General features: G+C 27.0%; 1 protein-coding gene across 1 annotated transcript in view; it reads right to left on the bottom strand.

Annotated features, from left to right (window-relative positions):
* The window catches only part of LOC107451503 (neuroligin-4, X-linked), a 122,148-nt gene extending 119,859 nt beyond the window's left edge, over positions 1 to 2,289 (bottom strand). The window contains exon 1 of the mRNA XM_016067624.4: positions 994 to 2,289. Within this exon, the coding sequence (XP_015923110.1) occupies positions 994 to 1,480 (487 nt within the window). The 5' untranslated portion in view covers positions 1,481 to 2,289. The remainder of the gene's footprint in view (positions 1 to 993) is intronic.
* Between the last annotated feature and the right edge of the window lie 18,342 nt (positions 2,290 to 20,631).

Here is a 20,631-nt window from a genome sequence, read left to right as displayed (position 1 = left end):
AGGTTTTAAATCAATTACACAATTTAGGTTTTAAATCAATTATAAATTAAATATTATGAGGTTTTAAATCAATTACAAATTAAATATTATAAGGCTTTAAATCAATCGCAAACAAGCACAAAATTTAATAACTCATGTCATGTCTTTACCAATAGCATTTGATTTTCTTATATTCACTGCTAAAAGTCTTGATCAGAGGTTAAGGATTTTTCTTACGCCAATTTATGAAAATGAGAATTATCTTTATATAACATGAAAATAACATGATAAAAAAACATGAAAAAATAATAAATAAAATTTATTTCTTTTTCTTTTTTTTTACTGCTCAGTCATTATTCAAATTTTTTCTATATGGTCAATCACACTTTAATATTTAATTATAAGGTCATTAATTATAATAATATAGTCAAGGAGATATATATCTCCCTGACCATATAAGTGTATTTGTTTTTAAAAAAGACTTTATGCTTTAGTTTTAAAAATTAAATATCCTAAAATTATTATTGTTGATTTTTTTATTTTGTATAACTACGTTTTTCTAAAAATATTTACTATGTATGATTTTTATTGTAATTAATATTGTATAATGTAGGATTTTTTCGTTTTCAAAAGCGTAATTTAATTTGCATTTTTATTCAAAAAATATCTTTTGTCTTGCATATATATGAAATCCATAAATTTTACGTAAAAATATTTCTTTTCTTGCCAACATGATTCTTGCAGTACAAAATAATAACCATTTAATGTAATGAATGAGGCGCTTTTTGTTAAGGATGTGTATTTAACAAAAAACTTAATTACTAAAATTTTGTTGACGTTTTTTGCATCATATAGCATTTTTTTATATTGAATATATCATAACCAATTCGATAAATTCATCATTTGTACACTAAATTTAAACCCTAGAAATTTTAAAATGCTTCACCGAAATTATACACGAAAAATCGCTTAGAGAGAATCGCTTAGAATTACAAAAATTAATGTTTTACATACCTGTCCCTGGAACATATATATTGAGGTAAAGACAATCTTCACTTTGATTTGTTAATTGTGGAAGCAGTCTTTTCAAATACTTATATCTTCCAAGAGGCATCCTTTGAAGAGCTTCTGTTTCATTCGAAATGTCAGGGAATTTTTGAGGACAAACTGGCCCGTATTGGTCAGCTAACCTCACACTCTTCCAGTGAGGGGAAGTAACTGGTGGCATAAACCGCAGTGGACCTTTCGGGGCACCTGCGTATGGAACACCCAAAAAGACTTCCACATTTTGAAGTTGGCGATTAGATAAAGTACTCATGAATCCACGCAAGGAGCCATAGCGAGTGGATACAACACGTGAACTCAATTGTCTTAACTCTGGTTCCACATGACGTAAAGATACTAAGATGCACTCCAAAGTCAGTGTCTGTAAGCAGAAAACTATCCAACGGTTTAAGCTCCAATCAAATGTGTAGTTGGGTCTACATCTAAATGGTATCATGATGAATATGAGCTTTTAAATTCAAGTATGAATTATTTCACAATAAAGGAACTAAATTTTAACACACTGAGCTGTCAAGTATTCGTTATTTAAGAATATGCACACACATATATTCCATAATGTCGCCTACTACAATTTTTATATGTCTTTTAGTGTATAAATTCTGTTTGAACTATAATATTTAAAAAAAAAAGTAAAATTCAATTATGATGACGAAGTGTCACGAATTTTCAACTGAAACGTAATGAAAAACTTAACATTTGATTTCATTAAGAATAAAGAAAAAATAACTTAAAAGTGTGAAATCTACTTGAGTTTACGGAACTGCACTTATTATTTAAGTTTGTGTCATTTTAATTCGAAAAGTTTCAGTTTTATCTTCAGTATAAATTGGTTAAAAACCAACATCTTCCCAATAATAAAGAATGATTTAATCTATTAAATCATTTACGTTTTTATTAGTCCAAAGTTTCATCAGATAAACTTTGACATTTTTCAGGAAGTAATTGTGAAGTTATAAATGCTTGTTATCTGGTGTGTTAATCAATATTGTAACCAATTTTTTCGGAAGTTCAACGGAAGATAATGCTAATAAAATGATTTGCATTCTGAGATAGCGCTCACATTAAGAAAGCATCCGCATCCAGGGATAGGATGCGAGAGGAAGATTTTCACTCACTCACTGATTTAGGAGCTTGGAATAATAAGGGAAAATAAGATGCGATCTTTCTGCTCTTTGCAGTACCTCGACCGATTCACGCACTGGGAAGAGAAACAGGATGGATAGCTATGATCTCGCTGTTCTGACTGGCGCATGCGCTCTTACTATTTCAGTTGCTCATTTTCCCTTTCGTTAGGGGAATACGTAGGGAATTTATTTTTAGATTCATATATTTAAATAATTGACGTATATTATGCAAAATTTAAGGCAATAGTTCTTTTGTTTCTTGCCACCATATTTTTGTGCTTAAAAAATAACTATTAGATGTAGATAACTTTCTTTTTAAGTCAAGAGAAAGAAACAATAGCACAAGCCTTTACCAAATACTATATTATTCGATACTAAATTAAATCAATAAATTAAGTTTTACAAACTAATGCATAATGAATATTATAAATTAATTCGAATATAATGTGATTTATTCTTTCCGTGAAAAAGTTGAATTAGATTATGAAATATTTATTTTTCGGAAAAAAATACATTCAGGTTTGATGAGAAAACACTATAGATATTTATTAAGTTTTTACCAAATTTATGAAAGTCAAGAGAGTCAGAAACTGGAAAACAGAATTAGTTTAGAGTGCTTTTAATGTCATTTAATCAATCGGTGCTTATGATTATTTTAATAATCTATATTTCAAAAACTGTTGTTTGATAATTAATAAATAAAATTAATTGAAAAAAACATTAAAAAAATCTGTATCTTACTTTATAATTTTAATACACTGTTTTATGAACGATATTTTAATTTTTTTAAATACTTTTCTTTTATTAAATATACTTTTGTTCTTCCATGAATATTCTATTTTATTTTTAATTTCAGTTTTGAAATAGTCGAAATTCATCTGAGAATAAGTGATTTTAGTTTTTTATCTGAAAAGCTTTATTCCTTTAAGAAAAATATGAATAAAATATAAGAATAATTTAAAATATATTTGTAATATTTATTTGAAATTTGCCCTTTCTAGATTGTTGAAAAATAAAATGAAAACTTTTTTGAGATATTACCCGTTGTAACACACATTATTTTAAATTTCAAAAGCAAGCTTGACTCAAGATTTTTCTTGAAAAATACTTTAACAAGTTGTGAAAATAGTAATAAAATAATACGCAAGGAATTTCTTATTTTTTCGCTTACATTTATTTGAAATAAAGTAAAAATATACATAATTTAATAATTAGTATATAAGTAGATGACACTTTCATGAAAATGTATAAGGAACATCAAAATATTCTCGTATTAGTTTACTTATTATTAGATCACTCATTATTAGAAATAAAATTTAGTACAATTGTAACTTTCAAAGTATATTATAACTTAAATCGCTTTAAATTTAATTTCAAGAACAATTTGTAATAGTGTTTTTCTTTTCAATAATTTTGATGATTTAATTTCAATCCGTTCCATACGTCAAATAAGACATCTAATTTGTAAGAAATTAACTTCAAAAATGTAGCTGATAATTCTTATTATTAAAGAAAAAAATAACCATAATGTGATACTTGTGTCACTAATAATAAAATAGCTGTTAGCCATTTCAAATTAAAGTTTAAATTAATTTGCGATAGTTTATAATAACGTAAAAACTTTTGATTCAGGCAAAAAATAGCAAGCAAAGTTTTGCATAGATGTAATCATGAATGAACATGACATTGAAAAGTTAAAATTAATCTTATCAATCACTGTAAAAAAAATCCAGATCAAATTGCGGTAAAACGTACTGTCATTTAGGGTGGCGATATTTTTTACCGTAAAATCAATTTTCACCGGAACATGTTACGGAAGAAAAATCTGACATTCCGTACTTTTTATAGTAATAATTACCGTAAAATCACTGAATTGATATATATAAATAAGTATAACTTTAAAAATTACAATAAAATATTTTACGGCGAAAATGGATTTTACGGACATCGAAAGTGGCTTTATACCATATATTTTTATAATTTAGTAGAGAATTTGTAAGAGGGAAATTTTGTTTTTGCCAGAATGTTTCAAAAGCGATTACAACCACAAAAATAGTTCTGAGTCGAAAATATTTTTTTGTGAGATTTCAATTCATTTTCCTAAAAAATTGTCTCAAAGTTATGAAGATGCATAACAATATGGCTCCGGACATGATTTTGCTAAGTATACAGCAAATATTTTAGTGCATAATTTGAGTTTTTTTCAGATAGAGTAACGCATTTTTAACTTTAAGCCAAATACTAAATATATTTTATCCGTACTTTTGACTGAAAAAGTTAATATTTTGGCCAAATCAAATTTAATTTATATTTAAATATAACCAAGATAAACGTTTTCACGACAAGCTTAGCCGTATAATTCCCCCCCCCTCCCAAAAAAAATATTCACTCCACACTATTAGAAAATCCATTCCAAATTACAGTGTAAAGTATTTGCACTTTGGGGGCATTACCCGTAAATCTATTTTACCGAAGTATCTATTTTTACTGTAAAATATTATACAAAAATTTCTGCAGTAACGTTTATTTATTCAAAAGGGTTCAGTGATTTCGCAGTAATAATTATTGTAAAAATTTACACAGTATATCTGAGTATTCGTTCAGGAACATGTTCCGTTAAAAATTGATTTTTCGGTTAAAAGTACCGGCACTCAGAGTGCCGCGATTTTATATCGTAATTTGCTTTGGAATTTTCACAATGTAATAAGCTATAAATGCAATGCTAAAAATTTATTAACTTTTTTAATTACACTTAGCGGATCTGTGGTGGCTCAGAGGATAGAGCATTTGCCTTCTAATTAGGTTAACCGGGTTCGAATCCCAGAGATGGCTGTTGGATACGAATTCCGCAACCACAGGGCCAACCACAGGGCAAACGTAAAATATCCTCAGTGGTAAAGAGATCTTGGGTTAGAGCCCCCTTACCATCCCTCTAACTGTGAGAGATTTTCGTGGTTTTCCTTTCCATACAACGCAAATGCAGTTAGTTCCATGAAAAGTCCTCCATGAAAGCAAATTATTATTTGAACAAGGAGTTTCCTTGTCTTCTGCATTGGGTTCAAAAGTTTAGGGCTACATAGTTCAGCACTAGTAGTCGTAAACCCGAAATTGCGTCGGCTGTTCAATTACGGTTATAAAATATAAAATCACACTGAGTGGTACGTTATTAAATTGTAAATATAAAAATAAATTAACATCTGATTTGATACTGAATTAATATTTAAGAAAAATATATGGAATACCAAAATCGGCTGTTTAATTACGGTTATGAAATATAAAATCACACTGAGTAGTGCTTTATTAAGTGCTAAATTTATTTTTAATTAACTTCTGATTCGATACTGAATTAATATTTAAGAAAAATATACGGGATACCAAAATCGGCAGGGATTCAGAAAATCTAAAAGTTTACCTTGGGTCAAATTAATCACGATCATTGCACATTATTGCCGTGGGGAATAATTCTCTTTCAACATTTGCAGAATTTGTATTAAAGTTTTGATTTATTCTCGGTAGTTTACTTGCAAAGCGTAATTAACTAATATGAGACATTATCTAAAGTACTCATTAACAAAACTCTCAGTATTTTTTTCTTTCATTTAAATATTTACAATGCTTAAATTGTAAAAGTAAGATCTTCTCAAAGAAACAAATGAGAAATCATTGTATGTTACTATTCATTTGAGTTCTTTAAAAATATCTCCATATGGCATTAATTGAAACTCATTTACAAGTCCTAATCCCAAAAGATTCGGATGTAACAAGATGTGTGAGTGCCACTGAAATACTTGAATGACATTATTAAATATCTTCTTAGCTGTTTGCTAAGATTTTCAAGGGTCTTTACAATTTAGCCAAAGGCATGCATGTTTAATGAAACATTTTACCCTCTCAAATGTGTACGTACTTTGTTTTACAGAGACAGAAATCCATTTGTATTTGTCTCATCTCAAAGTAAATAATTAAATTTAAGTATTTTACGACTTTTGTTTGGAGAATTTTGCTAAGGTAAAAATTGACATTCTGACATGCTCATTGATCAGTATGCTTTGAGAAACGTTGAAGACAAGCCTTTTCCTCAAAACATTAGATTTTTTATTGAATTTTAAAAATAAAAAATATATTAGTTGAGCATTAAATTTCAGGAATAAATGGAAGATAAATAATATGTAATACATAAAAATACCAATTACATGTTTAAAGAAAATTAAATAGTTTGAGCTGGCAACGCTACTTATGAAAAAATTATTTAAAAAAGTTTATGTTTTTTGTAATAATTTTACTAAATGAGAATTCAAAGTATGATCCATTGTTATTTTAGTTGGAGGTTAACTTTAAATATTTTAAGATAAATTTGACTGTTAATAAATTCAGTAAATTTATTAACAAATAAGAATTTTCTGGTAAAAACTTGCTTGATATTCTTTTCTCGAATATGTTTTTAAGGTTTAGAAACGTCTTTTTGGTACTGAGAACTTCTCTGAGAAATCAGAATCTACTGCATTATCTCTTACAACTAGGATATTTTATAAATAAATCTCCACATTTCCTAAATTATCACCAATTTGTTACACTAACCGTGACATAAAGAATTTTTACATTATCTTATAAAACAAATTTGAAAATATTAGTTAATCATTATTACTAAGCAGTGAGTTCTGCAATTTAATTTGAAACAAAAAGAACGTAATGTCTTATTAGAGTGAAAGAACAAAGCTCAGCTCATTTGGTTACGCTTTTATTTTCTATTTATTTATTTGAAAATGCTTTCTATTTATTTATACTTTTGAAAATGAAACTAAGAGGAGCACNATGTTAATGAAATCTTCTTAGTAATGATTCAAATGAATTTTACTCTTAATAGCTAAAAACCTAATTCAAATGCAATCAAGGAAATAATCTGTTTTAATAACACTCTAAGAATTCTGGATCAAATTTTATTAAAAGTATCGGCACGTAAGGTTGCGATATTTTTTACCGTAAAATAAATTTTCACCGGAACATGCTACGGAAGAAAAATCTGACATTCCGTGCTTTTTATAGTAATAATTACCGTAAAATCATTGAATCAATATATATAAATAAATATTACTTTAAAAATTACAGTAAAATACTTCACGGGAAAAATGGATTTTACGATAAAATTTGATTTTACGGACATCGAAAATGGCTTTATACCATATATTTTTATAATTTAGTTATTTGCAAGAGGGAAATTTTGTTTCTGCCAGAATGTTTCAAAAGCGATAACCACCGCAAAAGTAGTTCTGGGTGGGAAATATTATTTTGTGAGATTTCAATTCATTTTCCTAAGAAATTGTCTCAAAGTTATAAAGATGCATAACAATATGGCTCCGGACATCATTTTGCTAAGTATGCAGCAATTATTATTGTGCATAATTTGAGTTTTTTTCAGATAGAGTAACGCATTTTTAACTTTTAGCCAAATACTAAATATATTTTAACGGTATTTTTAACTGAAAAAGTTAATATTTTGACCAAATCAAATTTAATTCATATTTAAATAAAACCAAGATAAAAGTTTTCACGACAAGCTTAGCCGTATAAACCCGCCCCCCCCCCCAAAAAAAAATATTCACTCCACACTGTTAAAAATTCCATTCCAAATTACAGTATAAAGTATTGACACTTTGGGGGCATTATCCATAAAATCCATTTTACCGAATATTTATTTTACTGTAAAATAGTATACCAAAATTTCTGCAGTAACATTTATTTATTCAAAAGGGTTCAGTGATTTCACAGTAATTATTAGTGTAAAAATTTACACATTATATCTGAGTATTCGTTCCGCAACATGTTCCGGTAAAAATTGATTTTTCGGTCAAAAGTACCATCACCCAGAGTGCCGCGACTTTATATCGTAATTTGCTTTGGAATTTTCACGATGTAATAAGAAATGCAATGCCAAAAAATAATTAACTTTTTTAATTGCACTTAACGGATCTGTGGTGGCTCAGAGGATAGAGCCTTCGAATTAGGTTAACTGGTTTCGAATCCCAGAGATGATTGTTCGATACAAATTCCACACCCGTCTCGCAACAACCACAGGGCCAAAGTAAAATATCCTCAGTGGTAGAGGGATCTTGGCTTAGATTCCACTTACCATCACGCTAACAGTGAGATTTTCGTGGTTTTCCTCTCCATACGACGCAAATCCTGTGAGTTCCATGAAAAGTCTTCCACGGAAGCATATTTCTCGTATTATTTGATCAAGGAGTTCGCTTGTCTTCTGCATAGGGTTTAAAAGTATATAACGCTACAGAGTTCAGCATTAGTAGTCGTGAACCCAAAATTGGGTCGGCTGTTCAATTACGGTTATAAAATATAAAATCACACTGAGTGGTGCTTAATTAAATTGTTAATATAAAAAAAATTAACATCTGATTTGATGGTGAATTAATATTTGAGAAAAATATATGGAATACCAAAATCGACTGTTTAATTACGGTTATGAAATATAAAATCACACTGAGTGTTGCTTTATTAAATTGTAAATATAAAAATAAATTAACATCTGATTTAATACTGAATTAATATTTGAGAAAAATATATGGAATACCAAAATCGACTGTTTAATTCCGGTTATGAAATATAAAATCACACTGAGTAGTGCTTTATTAAGTGCGAAATTTATTTTTAATTAACATCTGATTTGATACTGAATTAATATTTGAGAAAATATATGGAATACCAAAATCGACAGGGATTCAGAAAATCTAAAAGTTTACCTTGGGTCAAATAAATCACGATCATTGCGCTTTATTGCCGTGGGGAATAATTCTCTTTCAACATTTACGGAATTTGTATTAAAGTTCTGACTTATTCTCGGTAGTTTACTTGCAGAATGTAATTAACTAATATAAGACATTATCTAAAGTACTCATTAACAAAACTCTGAGCAATTTTTTTCTTTTATTTAAATATTTACAAAGCTTAAATTGCAAAAGTAAGTTCTTCTCAAAGCAACAAATGAGAAATCATTGTTTGTTACTAATCATTTGAGTTCTTTAAAAATATCTCCATATGACATTAATTGAAACTCATTTACAAGTCCTAATCCCAAAAGATTCGGATGTAACAAGATGTATAAGTGCCACTGAAATATTTGAATGACATTATTAAATATCTTCCTAGCTGTTTGCTAAGATTTTCAAGGGTCTTTACAATTTAGCCAAAGGCATGCATGTTTAATGAAACATTTTACCCTCTCAAATGTGTACGTACTTTGTTTTACAGAGACAGAAATCCGTTTGTATTTGTCTCATCTCAAAGTAAATAATTAAATTTAGGTGTTTTACGACTTTTGTTCGGATAATTTTGCAAAGGTAAAAATTGACATTCGGACATGCTCATTGATCAGTATGCTTTCAGAAACGCATAAAAGACAAATATATTAGTTGAGCATTAAATTTCAGCAATAAATGGAAGATAAATAATATGTGATACATTAAAATACAAATTACATGTTTAAAGAAAATTAAATAGTTTGAGCTGGCAACGCTACTGGTGAAAAAATTATTAAAAAAAAGTTTATGTTTTTTGTAATAATTTTACTCAATGGGAATTCGAAATATGATCCAATGTTATTTTAGTTGGAGGTTAACTTAAAATATTTTAAGGTAAATTTGACTGTTAATAATTCAGTAAATTGATTAACTAATAACAATTTTCTGGTAAAAACTTGCTTCATATTCTTTACTCGAATTTTTTTTTAAGGTTAAGAGACGTCTTTTTGGTGCTGAGAACTCCTCTGAGAAATCAGAATGTATCGCATTCTCTCTTACAACTTGGATATTTTATAAATAAATCTGCAAATTTCCTAAATTATCACCAATTTGTTACATTAACCGTAACATAAGGAATTTTTACATCATCTTATAAAACAAATTTCAAAAAATTAATTAATCATTAATACTAAGCAGTGAATTCTACAATTTAATTTGAATAAAAAAACACGTAATGTTTTAATAGTGTAGAAGAACAAAGTTCAGCTCATTTGGCCTAACTTTTTTTTATTTTTTTCATTTACTTATTTATTTTTCTAAATGAAACTAGGAGGAGCATGAACGGTATTCAAAAAAAAAACTAGATGTACTTAAGCCAATATTAATCTTACTTTAACTTAGCATTAAATCAAAATTTAAGATTAGAATTAAAATTATTGAAGCTATTGAATCACAATTGTGTCAAAATAAACACTTTGTTTTACCAATTCACCAATTTTTTTGTTCACCAATTAAAATATTGTATTTTTCAAATAAAAAAATATATAAAACAATGCATACAAAAATTGTATGCGTCAATTATCAAATATTTTAAAATCGCAAAATGTATCGTTAGCTTCAGTGATTCTATTCAAAACAATGTAATGTTTAAAACTAAAAAAAATGTTCAACTGAATAAATTTATACAGCAAAGTGCAATTTTAATGTTATAAAAATAATTGAAAAACTTACATGACATAAATTTACTAAAAACATGTATATTTAAAGATTCAGGTATAAGTAAAGGAAATAATTACATGGAAACATCTCATATTTTTTTAGAAACGGGTTTTTTTATTTCACGCGAAATTTTTTGCTGGAATTGGTCATTAAGAAATTGGTCATTAGGATTGGACTATTATCTTCAATGAAAGTTTTATAGCAAAATATTTGCCATTTAGGTGCATCATGAAGATATATTTTAATATACTTAAAAGTATAAATTATAATTCAATCTGCTAATTCTATGTAGTTTTGTTTTATCTATAATAAATTATATAAAACTATATGGCATAGTCTATCAAATAAGGTTTCGATATAAAAAGCTAAAATAAAACAATCACGCAAAATGAAGAACATTATCAAAAAAAGAACAGCTTAATAGAAAATAAAGAGTAAAAAATAAATTTCAGTATAAAAATATTTTAAATTTCAAAAGAAAAAAATATTATTGATTCCAGTTAATGATATTTTTCTAAGTAAATTAATACGTAATTAAGTGCTAAAAATGCTGAGAAAAAAAAATCAAAATTTTAAATTATTATATTTTAAATTCTTCTAAATACAAAATTCATATGAATAATAGTTCAAGCAAACAATATTGCATAAAATTAATATCTTCTAAAAATAAACTCGTTTAAATCCTTTGAGGGAGTAAGTGTAACGCGAATATAAAAAAAAAATTGCGAGTTGCTTAAAAACATATAATAACGTGGAATAAAATTATCTATCAAATATTACATAAAAACAGATCTTCTCTGGGGGATTCTCGTAAAAGAATTATGTCTAAGATATTGTTTTAAATTTGATACTTTTATATCTTTCATTAATATTTTCAGCGAAGAACTAAATTATATTTGTTATATAAAATATATAAAATAAGACAATGAAAATTTTATAAAATTGCGCAATTTATTTTAAAAAATACTTTATTCTCATTTTCTGTAAATATCTTTTTTACTGTAAAAAGAAATTTAGATTTCTCTTTTTTGAAACATTTAGGTTTGGAAAATTTAGATTTTGTTTCTTTCAGGTCGATTTTTGATTGAAAAAAATTATTTAAAAGGAAAATGAATATCGAATTAAGTGTTGATGCGCCCATCTGCTTTTCAGTTTCAAACAAACATAGCTTGTTATTCAATTTTTAACTGACAATCAATGAATTATCTAACTGTGTACACTGTAAAAAATTCCTGATTAAATTACAGTCAAAAGTACCAGTGGCCAGGCTGGAAGTACTCTTTATCTTAAAATAAATTTTATCGAAAAAATTGTATAACATAATTTTTTTATGATATTTAATTAATTTCAGTAATTCAGTAAATATTACGATAAAAATTTTTTTCGTACAATTTTATTGAGAATCATTTGCAGTATAATTGAATTAAATGTAAAGAGAAACTAATGATTAAAAATCCTTTAAATTAAGAAATCTGTAAAAATTACAATATATACGTTTTATTCCATAAATGTAACGTAATTTTTTCACGGGTATTTTACATTGCATTACAATTTAATTTAAAAAAAACCAAATTAAGAAAAACTATTTAGTCTGGAAAATAAATTTGATAAATCTGAGCTAAGATTTTTTTTGCACGTTCCGAAAAAACTATGAAGATATATCTTGTTACGTTCTTTCGATAGATGCTCAGATTAATACTTTAAAATTGTTGATTAAAACTAGAAAAGGACGTAAACTTCAGCCAACAAAGTTTCAAAGCACGAGCCAGTTTCTAAGCGCAATAGAACGGTCATAATTAAGATTAGACAATGTTCCCCCATATAAAAATTTAGCTAAGCATGGCTAAAATCTAGTCCTAAAGTCATCATAGTCAAAAGATATTTAAATGTGTTATATAATTGTAGGCAATAATTTATGAAGCTTTAAAAAGTTTTTATGAATAAACATATTTCAATATAGAGACACTTCATTCTATTGCAATGTTAAAATTTTCCAATTTAAATTATGGTAAAAAGCTCTTACAACCTGAATGCCAAAACTTTTTACAGTATAATTCTAAAAAATAGTAGAGCACAAGTGTCTAATATACCGTAATTTTAACAGTAATATTGACTAAATCGCAGTAATTAAATAAGCATTACTGTTAAAATTACGGTTAAACATTTTATGGTGTGAATGGATTATACAGTAAAATGAATCTTTCGGATACCGCACTCAGGCTGCCAGTAGTTTTTACCTTGCATTTATTCCGAATAATTTTACAATGCTGTAACAAATCAACGCTGCGATGGAGCTCTTTAAATCAAATCTACGAAAATTCAAAGTTATAATTTCAATTTTAAAAATATTTTTAAAGAAATGCTAACTGTGTGATGTATACTTGGATGAGTGTTTATGTGCATTAGTTATTTTATGTAAGTTCTTATTCTCAATTTGCATAAGCAAAAAACGTAGAATGGTAGTTATGAATATATTTTCAATATATATTATCATAGTTTCAACGAAAATGTGCATTAAGTTTATTGATGTTTTCCATTGAATCGATATTGCACCAGGCAAAACAAGGATTTTGAATTTTAAACTGAACTTCTTTCTTTCAAAGTTACTTTTTTATTCGTAATAAAATATAGGATATATTTTATAGAAATTAGCACAAATATTATCTGAATAAATTTCTTTTCTTTTTCAACATGATAGCTATCTACTTATTATCCTAGAAAATGCTTCCTAATTTTTGTCTGCACTGCAAAAATATTTACTGTATCACCAATGCCAAAAGTTGTGTCAACTACTTTACGGCAAAATGATGCACTGAAATGTCACAAGTAACTTAAATACAGTGTTTCATTACGCCAATATTCCTGTTCACTATTTGGCGTGAGGTAGCCGCCGCCGTTTTTGTTATTCAGTAAAACTAAAATTTATAATTACAGTAGGTGAGATACGTATAAGAGTCAGAAAAGTTATTTTTACAATACACTATAAAGTAAGAATCATTAATTTAGAATGCATATTTACAATAATTCAGTGGTTCCCAAATAGCGTTCCAAGGAATTGTAGGGCTCCGTGAAAGAGTTAAAGGGGTTCCGCGAGTTAGTGATTTTTATTACCAGTGATGAGTTTTTGAAACTTCAGATTACATTTCGTTTTAACCTATAATTCATAATGTATTTAGTCCTTCAGTTGACTTCATGAAATTATTTAAGGAATGAATTATCTAATGAAATATAAATGGCACTTTTTTAAAAATTTTTTTTAACATTTCTAATAATATATCGAACAATTTATGAGGAAGAAGAAACATTAATAAAATATTGATTTATTATTTCCTATTCCGCTTTTCGTATCAATATAAATCAACTAATATCTTTAATAAATAAACATGTTTCCCAACCAATCAATTTAAACGTTTGCAGGAGTTGTGTTTAGTTTTCATTTCTAAGTAGATCTTGATTTAAAGTTTAAATCCATATTTTCTTTTTTTAACACAATTCATCGTAACTTATTATAATAAATCAAACATAATTTCTTATTCATAAAATTTTAAGAATTATTGCTCTATCTGTATTTATCCTAAAATTTATACATACTAAGAATCTTTTTCTGAGGGTTGATAACTGAACTGATTCTGTTAAAATAAACTTTCCTACCATATTAGCTTTATTACTAAGGGAGTATCCCATCAAGTAATACTGTTCATGAGAAATGTGTTCGGTCACAAAAAATTAACGACCCTGTTTTCTATTAGGAATACAACTTTATTACGTCATTTTTCATTATAGTAGGCTGTTACAAATAATCTCAGCGCTAATACAGAGAAGTTTAGTTTGCGAAGTTAATACAAAACATGACATTACTTTTGCGGCGTTTAATGCTTAGAATTCTTTGCAATACATTATAAAGATTAGGAATGTGAAATTCTTGATAAAAAGGGGGGAAGGAGAGAAAAATAAAGGTAGCTCCAATTTTTTATAAAATAATTGCTATCGCCTCAAATTGTAATTTATAAAATATAGGATATATAGATATAAAATGAAGTGAAACAATAGCCATGGTAAAAAACATTCAAGATTTTTTTTTTAGAATTAAATTGTTTCAACAATATTCAGTTTGAAATTATAACTCAAATGCGAAAATGCAGTTACAATTATAAATGTTGATTTTCAAGTAAGTTGTTACCTTTCTTTTCTATCTTAGAAAGTGTCAAATAATATCAAATATTAAATAATATCGATCTTGAAACCTAAGCAAAATGAATTTTAATAATTGTATTTATGTATATTAACCTATATTCTCGAAAGGATAAAACATTAATTGCTCTGCACGTTTAGCCAAGACACGAAATTAATGTTCTTTGCGTAATTAAATTGTGTGACAGTTTAAAACTTTATTTAGATAGTTCTTATAGTTTCACTGGTTAAATTCAGTTTTAAGTGATATTTCTTTTTTGAGGTAATTTATAGTATATATTTATTGCCAGCCTTATTATTCTTCATTCATGGTTACAAAATAATACAATTATTTTTCCTCTATCGGAATTGGCTTTAAATGTTATTGAACTATATCTTAATAAAAATAAAAGTTATTTTAAAGTTATGCAGAATTAAATATTTAACAACAGTTTAAATTTTTGAAAATTTAAAACAAATTACTCAATCTCCGTGCAATAGATGGCGCTTAAAGTAAATCTGAGAACATACTTTACTTACCATTATTCATTGATGCACAATCTTTTTTTTTCGATTAAATTGCTTCGCTAGCAGCAATAAAGCAATCAAATTCGAGAAAAATGATTTGTATTTAATATTTTAAGAGAGAGATCTTGCTTATCTCAAACACATAAATTTAAATTAAGTATTTTTTAACTAAAGTACTTGATTATAAAGGACTTGATAGTTATGTATAAGTAAATTTAATCAATGAATGTATCTAATCTTTGGATCTTGTTTTATTATTCAAATTATAAATTTACTCAAATTCTCGAATTTTTTCATACAATAATATTCATAAATGTTTAATTTTTATTTTAAAACAAAGTCCCCTATATCCTAAATAATGTTGTATACTTGTTTTTGGTACCCTAAAATAGTTATATTTCTTAAAGGAAAGTAAGTGTTCTAAATAGATAAAATATTTTTTATTGTAACTAAGAATTTATATGAAAATGTATTATTGATTATCAACTTTAAATGTTTATTTTTACAAAAGAAATAACAAAAAAAAATCTTTGTTAAATCATTTTTATTGCTGCTATATAAACTAAACTTAAACTAAAGGGGAAATATACAAGTTAAGTAGTATTATTTTTGTACTTGCTTACACATATTTTTAAATTTTTGTTACTATGTCTTCTTTTAATAAAATAATAGGTCATTTTTAAATAAATGATATTTCAAGTTTTTGCATTTAAAGTGAAGAGAGTAGTTCACTGTAAAAAAAATCTAGATCAAATTACCGTAAAAAATACCGACACCCTGTGTGAGTGTCCGTAAAATAATTTTTAACGCAAGATCCAATTTTACCGTAAATATTTATACCGTATATTTACTGTAATTATTATTTAACTACAGTGATTCAGTGATTGTTCAGTAAATATTACTGTGAAAATTACAATGTTTAAGATTTTTTTCTCCGCAATATTTTTAGGTGAAATGTATCAGTACCAGGATCAGTAGTGGATTAGTTAAAAGTGCCACCATCTCTGGTGCAGGTACATGTTACCATAATTTGATGCGGAAATTTTTGCAGTGTACATTTGTAATATGTAACTGTTAACCGAATATTTAATCAAACATGGAGAAATAAGGGAATCATTCATAATTATTCACAAAAAAGAATAATTATGATTCATATCAATGGGATACTGGATCAATTAATCCGATTATCAGATTTTGCGATAGATTACGATACAATACATCAGATTAATTACGATAGATATTAGATTTTCTTGTTCCTTGAAATTTTACGATAAAACGGATTTTTGGTAAACTGTACCGCCATCTCTGGTGCCAGTACATTTTACCGTAATTTGATCCATAATTTCTTACAGAATTTTACTTCTTACAGAGATACTTTTGTCACATTTAGCTATCAATAAAATATTTAATCAACTGTGGTGGAATAAGGGAATCATTCTCAATTAGTCACATAGTGAATAATTACGATTCATATCTATAGGATGCCAGTTTAAGTAAAAGTTCAACCTAATTTTTCATTGTTGCAGAACTCTTATTATTTTAAAATGTTTTTCAAAGCTTTTATGATGAAACAGATTTAAAGAAGAAATAAAACAAAATAATTATAAATTAGCTATTAGTTACCTAATGAATAAGGAAATTCCATTCATAAAACAGATACACTAAATATTTTTCATAGATTATCTATCGTAAGTGAAATGAAATCTCTTTTTTTATCCAAAAATGAATGGGAAACAATACTAAATTAATGAAAACTTCTCTCAGTTCTTATGATGTAAACACTTTGATACCCACTTAAATTAAATGTTTTTTTTAATGAAAATGCTATGTTTTTTGATATTACATTTATTAATAAAGTACATTTTTGTACTTTATGTAAACTTTAATATTATGTAAACTTTTCAAACATTATGCGTTAAACATTATGTAAACTTTTCAAAAAAGAATGTAAGATTTTTCAATCAATCATTTTATTATTATATCTTGGAATTTAAAGCTATTATTATCAACAACATAAGACTTTCTGGATGAAATTAGCATATAATATACAGGTACTTTTGGTGCATCATCCGTAAAATATACTGTAATTTTTACTGTATTTATTTAGTTAGAGAGATTCCATGATTTTACGTTATTACTATAAAATTTAAGATTAATAAGGTTTTTTTGTTCCCTAACATGCTCCAGTAAAAATGGAATTTATAGTAAAAAATGAAAACCCTTCCGTTAAAAAGTATAGTAAAAGTGCCAGCATTCTGAGTGCGGTTACTTTTTAATGTAATAAGAATTGGATTTTTTTTCCATAGTAAATACTATAATCTTAATGAAACCCTTATTCTGTTATTATAATTATAAATACTTTTGCATGAATTTATATTAGAAATGAATGTATTTAATGAAAACACTGCACATATTCTAACAGTACACTTATTAAGAAATGCATATTTTTATGTATGGAATATTCAAAATAAAGAAGAGAAAATCAATCAATCAATTTTTTTACTGCTATTAAATGCATATTTTAAACTCTTTCCTAGATAGCATATCATCTACTGCAACAGAGTTGGAAAAAAATCCCTTTTCTACTTAAAAAGCAGCGTTTTTTCCATAACTGTCAAGAAACATGATATAGGCTTCAAATTTTAGAAGGCATTTATTTTCTTTTTGAAATATGGGAGAAACCCTCTTTATTCAAAATATAAAAGCAATTCACATCCATGAATACCAAATTACAGTCATTTCATGGGCTAAGAGTTAAGAGACAAGGTTACGTATTTTTATTTCATAAAATTTATTTTTTTATGACATACTCATCATAAAACTAACATGTTTTTTTTTTATATCTAAGCAATTTAAATGCATCACAGTAGAAACTTTTATAATTATAGTGAAAAGAAAATTGTCGCAAAATGTCTAAGTTTTATGGTACTTTTGCTTTTAAGATTTATTAGTTTAATGCGTTTTGAATAGGGATCATATTTTGTATCTATAAATCCTTATTTCTTAGAGATATGTAATTAAATTTCAGAATATGTACAGCATACTAGAAATTTTTATTGATAAATAATTCGTGTTTTACTTTAAAAAGAGAACTTTATTTACTTTGCATTGTATGTTTTTGCGTTTATACATTCGTTTGCAGTCCTACTTAGCATATTTTTTTATCTTTAGTAAATTCAACCTATGATTATAAAATTTGAATTCCTTCTTTTTTTTACTTTTTTTTATATTTAGAATGAAAACTGATTTATTAGTTCAATTTTCTGAGCTGTGATTAATTTCTTACAGGGAAAAAGCGAATATGTCTCCGAATATGTGGATATAAATAATAATAAATGTAATTTCTTTTGAATCGAAAAAGTATTCAGACCAGTTTCAATTATAAAATAGTTTTGATTTATCATGAATACCAATGGAATAAAATTATTAATTACAGCAATTTATGTTTCATACTAATATTCTTTTCATAAGGAATTAGAGTAATAGTAATTAAGGGAAGGTAAAAATAAGTGTATAAATGAATAATTTAAATATTGCTAAAATGCAAGAATTTACATAGTATTAGGTACATAGTTACATAGTATTGGAAAAGAAATATTTAAAAAATTAGAGCATGCAAAAATCTTGCGATGCAATAAAATTCTGAAACAATTACAATTATACCAAATACGTAACTTACGCATTTTTAATGCATATACTGAATGTCAATAACCAGTGTTCTAATTGTATATATGTTTTAAATCAAAATAAAGGTAAAAAATAAAGAACTAAATATTTGGTAATGGCTATAAATATTGGCATGCGATAGGTAATGGAAAATGGAGTTAATATGCAGTTGAGTTGTGTTTTTCAAGTGAAACGTGGAATGTGTTTATCTATGTGTAGGATTAGTTTATCTAGTGGTTTCATGTTTCTTTCGAGATGGGAAAAACTATACTTTTACCATAGTAATATTATATTTAAAGTTAAGCAGATCTGAAGTTCTGCTATCTATACTAATGCGTTGAGAAAAATGAGTTTTTTATTAAACTTAAATCTTAAATATCAGGTAGGTAAAATATATAAGCTTCTTCGGAAACAAATACCAATTGTAAAAAAATAAACTATTTACAAATGGGTGCTTATTTTTGAGTGCTTGAATGATGTCGATTATTATTTCCATTTTGTATATTTTTGTAAGGAATGAAGTTATTATTGATCAAGTAACATCTTATCGCTACAGCTTCTTGGGATTATTTATTTAAGTCTTAAGGTATTTCAAAAAATCCCGAGGTCGTAATCGGACTAGAAGGGTTAAGATATATTCAAAAACAGAACTATTGNAAGAAGCACACCTAGAAAAAACGCAGTTTCGTTACAAGATCTATTGTGGATTATGCAGATTCATGATGCTCGAAAGCTTTCAGATATTATAAAAGAAGTGAAAGTCTAAGTTTCTAGGAATCAGGCAAGAGTAGTCGGTACCTAAAACAACTTATGGAATGCTACTAGTACACTGTAGCAATAAAGGGAGCAAAGAAGTTTAAACTAGCGACGAGTGGAGAATTTTTCAAGTACAAGTTGTTATGCAGCTATCAATGTTTTAATGGGCTCTACTCCATAACAACCTTTTTGAAACACCCTTTTAATACTTCCATTTATTTTGCTTCATGTCAAAAGGTCCTTGCTGAATACAGAAAAAAATTATGCATGTCAACTTATTTAGCTATGATTACACATTATTTATGATGATGCCTTGCTCATGAACCAATAAAGCTAAGCTTTCTTTTCGCTTTATCAGATATTCAAATGAAAATATGGTCTTGATATTTATACAAATAATATATACGCATAAAACACAGTAAAAGCTTAATATTAAAAGTAGGGGCAACTACTCTGCACTAAAAGTAAAGCAGAGCAACACCACTAATGGTCCTTAAAGCTACTTGGTGAAACGTAGTTTGCCACTATTTTTACTTTTCAGTATCACTGAAATTTATAGTAACTGTAAGATATGATATCCATAAAAAGTTTTTTTTGAAAACAAATTAAAGTTAAGTTATTTTTAAAATACAATTTAAAGAGCCTTGGTGGCTCAGGGGATAGAGCACGAGCTCCCCTTGAGGTTAACCGGGTTAGAATTCTAGCGATGGTTGGAATTCGAATTCCACACTCAGCTCACACCGACCACAGTGCTGACTTAAAATATTCTCAGTAGTAGACGGATCATGGTTACAGTCCCCTTGCCCTTAAGTTGACAGTGGGAGGTTTTCGTAGTTTTTCCCTCCATGTAACGCAAATTCGGTTTAGTTCCGTCA

Source organism: Parasteatoda tepidariorum, chromosome 2, assembly GCF_043381705.1.
Source record: "Parasteatoda tepidariorum isolate YZ-2023 chromosome 2, CAS_Ptep_4.0, whole genome shotgun sequence".
NCBI classification, from domain to species: Eukaryota; Metazoa; Arthropoda; class Arachnida; order Araneae; family Theridiidae; genus Parasteatoda; species Parasteatoda tepidariorum.
The sequence above is the reverse complement of the archived record's forward strand: the minus strand, read 5'-3'. Positions and strand labels throughout refer to the sequence as shown.